The sequence below is a fragment of the Lepidothrix coronata genome, unplaced genomic scaffold, assembly GCF_001604755.1.
Source record: "Lepidothrix coronata isolate B3197 unplaced genomic scaffold, Lepidothrix_coronata-1.0 Scaffold14, whole genome shotgun sequence".
Lineage (NCBI taxonomy): Eukaryota > Metazoa > Chordata > Aves > Passeriformes > Pipridae > Lepidothrix > Lepidothrix coronata.
Genome location: NW_016690194.1, coordinates 8,902,568 through 8,907,724, shown reverse-complemented (window position 1 = coordinate 8,907,724; position 5,157 = coordinate 8,902,568). Strand labels below are relative to the sequence as shown.

The 5,157-nt window shown below is 44.3% G+C and overlaps 1 protein-coding gene across 1 annotated transcript; it reads left to right on the top strand.

Annotated features, from left to right (window-relative positions):
* Window positions 1-209: 209 nt before the first annotated feature.
* Window positions 210-3,694, top strand: LOC108493095. The gene is made up of 3 exons (XM_017806072.1): window positions 210-268; window positions 950-1,030; window positions 2,426-3,694. Exon 3 carries the CDS (start codon window positions 2,470-2,472, stop codon window positions 3,532-3,534), a length of 1,065 nt encoding a protein of 354 aa, XP_017661561.1. The 5' UTR covers window positions 210-268; window positions 950-1,030; window positions 2,426-2,469; the 3' UTR covers window positions 3,535-3,694.
* Window positions 3,695-5,157: the final 1,463 nt, after the last annotated feature.

Genomic DNA, 5,157 nt, shown 5'->3' with positions numbered 1-5,157 from the left:
CATGTGCTTAAGGCTGCAGATTGTGCACGTGGGGAGTCATCGTGGAATAGGTTCCAGGCATGCTCTGCATTCCATCTGACTCCTAGCACATCACAATCCATGGAAAAGGATTCAATTTCTGTTCTCTCTTGGAATCTGATTAATTCAGATGCATCTGTTAAGTGAAGGCCACTACACTTTCTGAACACAAAATATGTAGATAATGATTTGAATGAAGTGGCTAGTGAAAATAAACATGCCAGATCTTCGCATCAGAAAACATTTTTCTGTGAGTGTGATTGAAGCATTTGGATGAGATTCTTTTCTCACTTATGGTACCATAAGTCAATGGCAACTTCACTGAACTCAGCAAACAAACCCAAAATTTAGTTTACTCGTTCCTCCCCTACTTGCAATCAGAAATTATGTAAGGTTTCAGGAAAGACAAGCTCTTTGTTAGTACCAGTCTTGACCTTTGACTCTACAGTTCTGTGTTTATAGTAAGGCTAAAAATGAATTAAAAAATTATCCTTGGTACCTATGCAAAGCTTCAGGAAGAGATTAAAGTGGAAAAACATAACTCTCTTGTAATCAGGATATTTTACTGTGTTTACATGCTGTATAGAATAGGAGTATTATATATTTATAGTATTTTAAAACCTTTTAGTCTCTAAAATGCCATCAGATACACTTTGATTCCCAATGGAAAGTCTTAAACATTTAGTTTAGCTTATAAAGTGAAGTTACTGACATTAAATAATATGAACTTTGTAGTGTGTCTTGTTAAACAAGCCCTATTATTGCTCCATAATTGTAGCATGCTCAACCTTTACATTCCGTGAAAAGTGTTACATGTGAACAAATCCTAAATCTGTGGTGCAGACACATATGTTGAAATGGAATATATTTAGCATGAGTTAGTAAATGATTAAGTTGTTCTGTGTTGCTGCCTGCAATGTGGGGAGACCAGCTGGCCCAGCCTCCAGCAGCATTTTAAACCCTTATGCAGGCTGGTGTGTCCCAGAATTCAATGGCCAACATCTCAGCTCAGGTAAGATGTAATGAAAATAACTTTGGTTGCTTGTAAGCAATTTTTTTCAGTAGTGAATACTTCAGAAAATAGGCTTTTCTATTCCAATCTTAAAACCTTTATTGCATTTGCAACTCACTATTTTGAATGCAGTAGGAATTGTAAAGCTGGATGTTTTTAATTATTATTTTATTAAAGAATCATTGAAGTATAGCCTTTTTCCCTTTTCATCCACAAAATAGAAGTCTCTTGAGTTATATCTCTGGCAGTCTAGGAGTGGTGAACCTCTGAAAAGATGAGAGTTACTACTATTAGCTAGTAGTATCAAAAAAAGAAGAAAAAAGGTAATAACAGGAAAAAAAGCCCTTTTAGCAAGTACTAATTTAATGACATAATTAAATCCTAAAGGCTAACTAATATCAGGAAGTTCAAAAGGCAGCATATTGAAGGTAACAGATGCTAATTCTTGAATCCCCTGACTGATGGCTGATTCCATTTAAGCCTGTTCATGGGGCTTTTGTAGTCCAGAGCCTCTAAAGTATCATCTCATGAATCTTACCTGCATATAATACCTAGTTCCCACTGACAGTAGTGAAGAATACAATGTAGGCACAATTATCTTAGTTCTGTTCAGGAATGTGAATTTTGCAATAAGTTTTCCCTAAGTTTTATAAAGGATTTGACAAACACTTCTTATTTGAAGTTATATGTTCCTAAAGTCTTTTAACAGCCTGGGGAATGCTCACGCTTTCAAGAGCAGAAAGATTTTTACATTTTAAGGGCAGAAAAATGTAGGCGTCTGAGGACCTTCAGAATTATTACAAAGCCATATTAGTCTTTCAGAAGATATTACTGATACATATCTGATGCAATGCATCTTTTAGCCAGTTTTATTTCATACAACCCTTTGCCTTTTATTGGCCACAATACTGAATACATCCAGTATATGTATTGGATATATCTGGATCATGGTCAATCCAAAGTTGCAGCTTTGAGAAGATTTTAAGCCTTTGACTATGATTAACTTGAAATCGTAATTGTTATTCTATTCTGGGAGCTGTTAAGTTGGTAAATAGTTAACTGATTACTGAGCTAGTTAGATATGAAAAAAACTGAATGGCATGCAAGAACTATTTTGTTGAAGACACTGGAAGCTGTAGACTAGAGGAGTGTAATCAAAACCTCAATAGTAGAAACCAACTGGTATTATACTTTGCTTTCCTTTTGTTTGTTTTTCTTTCCGCTCCCTGTGAGCAAAAAACTTATGATGAAGATGTGTGTGTGAAGGCACAAGGGAATGCAGGGATGGACGTCCCATTGTGACACCACTGGTTGGTGGATACATCACGGGATGGTGGATTGTGACATCACCAGGGAATGGATTGTGACCTTGCATTCCTTGCTATTCATGTTCAGGTGCGAGACGTCCCATTGTGACATCAGTGAGTGGCAGATGTGACATGATTGTGATGTCATGTCCCTCTCTGATTATACCTGGGTGCTGCCAGAGCGTGGGTCAGACTGACTCCAGCCCTACAGTGCCTGTGAGTGGGAGCAGCTCCTGGTCCTCTGCTCCCCCCCACCTGCTGGGACCAGACATGGCCACGGAGACACAGTGGAGCTGCCCCATCTGCCACAACACTCGGAATGATGTGGCTTCCACTCTGCCCTGCCACCACCAGTTCTGCCTGGGCTGCATCCTGCGGTGGGCAAAGACAACCCCAGCATGCCCACTCTGCAGCAGGCCAGTGGAGACTGTCAGGTTCTCTGAGCGGGGTGAGCAAGATTACATCCAGTTTGAAATCACAGCCCCCAAGGAGCAAACGGAGACCAACCACCAGGCAAGGAGAGCTCGCTTCTGCCTGGCTGAGAACAGCCCCCAGCGCCCTGTGGTGCCCAGTCCACCTTCTCCACAGGGAACACTGTCCCCAGCTGGACAGGAGGATGCAGGGACAGAGCCCGTGGGTGGCATCCTGCCCGAGGTGTGGGCAGCACTTTTCCGTTGCCGACAGCACCTCCTGGACCCTGCACGGTCCTGGCTGCGCCAGAGGCTGGCTGCACTCTATGGGGAGCAGTGGTGGAGGGTAGAGGCTGCAGAGGGATCCATCCTGCACGGCCTCTGCACCTGTGGGCTGCATGCTGAGGTCCTGGTGGAGGTGCTGGAGCCCCTTCTCAGCAGGCACACAGCACCACTGATCCATGACATCATCAGTGTCATCGTGAGCCAGTGCAGCCAGGAGGCACAGAGGCTGCAGGGCTTCCATCACACCAGAGACGAGGACAACAGGCCTGCGGCCAGTGCCAGCTCCAGCAGCCACCAGGACAGAACTCCCACCAGCAGCCCTGCAGGCTCCAAGGTGGAGGAGGGAGCTGGTACATCACGCACCGGCCTCCAAGGGAGTCCCAGCTGCCCCAGAACTGTGCCTGATCCTGCAGAGCAGGACCAGCACCGGGAGGGGCTGGAGCAGCCAGAGGGGGAAGGTCCCTGTGCCCAAGGCAGCAGCCACAGCACCTCTGCTCCTTGACAGGGCAGGGACTACTCACCCAGGGGATCCCAGCAACCCTCAAAGAGGAGGGTCCCTAGCCCTCGGGATTCTCCTTAGCCCAGCAAGAGGTGGCCTCGCAGGTGGCAGTAGCAGGGCTCCAGAAACTCTTTAGCCAAGCAGAAGCAAATAAATTACTATTTCCCTGACAAAGTCTTGGGGTGCTGCTTTCTCCCCCTTATGGTGCCTTTCCCTGCCCCTCAGGCCCAACAGTCATCCGAGGGCCCCCAGAGCTCCCAGGGCCATTCCAGCAGCACCTCCTCACACGGAAGTCCCGCTGCAGCTGCTGTGGGGGGAAGGGCTTCTAAAACACTGGTCATCCTGTGAGATGTGTGGGGCTGCCTGCAGACAGGACTCACCCCATAGGAGCCCGGGTGGCAAGAACATGCTCCCAGGAGGAGGCTACCTCACCTGCTGGCCTTCTATGAGGGACTGGCCTTGTCCCAGTAGACAAGGGAAGGATTGCAAGTGCCACTGATCTGGAATTCTGTGAGGCCTTTGACACAGTTCCTACAACATCCTTCCCTTCAATGGCAGAGAGATAGATTAGGACAAAGGATTAAAACCGAATGTGGGTCAGCAGACGTGTAAGCATAAATCCTGCTTAAAATAAGGAATCAAAATGTATCCTGAAAAGCAGGACCAGCGCCAGGATGAGCCATCTCTCTCCAGCCTGCTAATCACGGAGACATGGACATAGAAAAGGACTTGGAATGGTTGCCAGAGGCCAGCAGCCAGGCAGGGACAGCTGCCAGCACCCTGAAAACAGCTTTAGATATATCAGTGTCTTCAGGTTCTCTGGGGTTTCTTTGTTTGGTCGGTTGGTTATTTGGTTTTGTGTTGATTGGTTCATTCCAGATGATCTTCATTTTCATCAGGGCTCATTAGCTGCTGACACACTGCTTCAGATAAGTCTAGAATAAACATTTTCATGTATATTTTCCTCAGAACAATCATTTTTATATTCCTTCTGACAAGAATGTTTAAACATTCTTTTAAAAAGATTTAATCTCTCAACTGCTGTGGAAGAGAGCAGGGTTTTTTCTGCATTAGAAAACAGTTGCTTAAACAGTACTAGGTGACTAATTTCCAAGTTATATATACACTCACAGCAGAGAAGCCTGTTATCATAGGGTAACCAGTTCTTCGACTTTGTCATGTTTAAATCCTAAGGTTTTTATTTCAGCATCTTTAAAATTGGCAGTGAATGTGACTGGAGAGCATCTTTTGGCCTTTGTCCTATCATTACATGCCATGTTAAAAAGATTAGTAACCTTACTCTTTTGGGTTTTTTTTCCTTTTGCTGTTGTTTTCTTTGCCTTTGCTTGCAGGACTCTCTAGATGAGATTCCACGTAGTCTTTCTACTGGAATCTCATTGCAGCTATACACTCATAATTTCAGAGGGGTCAGTAGCACTGTATCATATTTTTTCTAGTTCATGAACTTCATTAATTGTGACCTCTCTTATTAGTTTTCACACATTTTTATTTTGATTCATAATGACTGTCTTTGTTGTGGTATTTATCTACTCCCCTAATCCAATTCAATTAATACCACATTCACTTTGCAAAGTGATCAAGCATTTGAAATCTGTATTCATATTC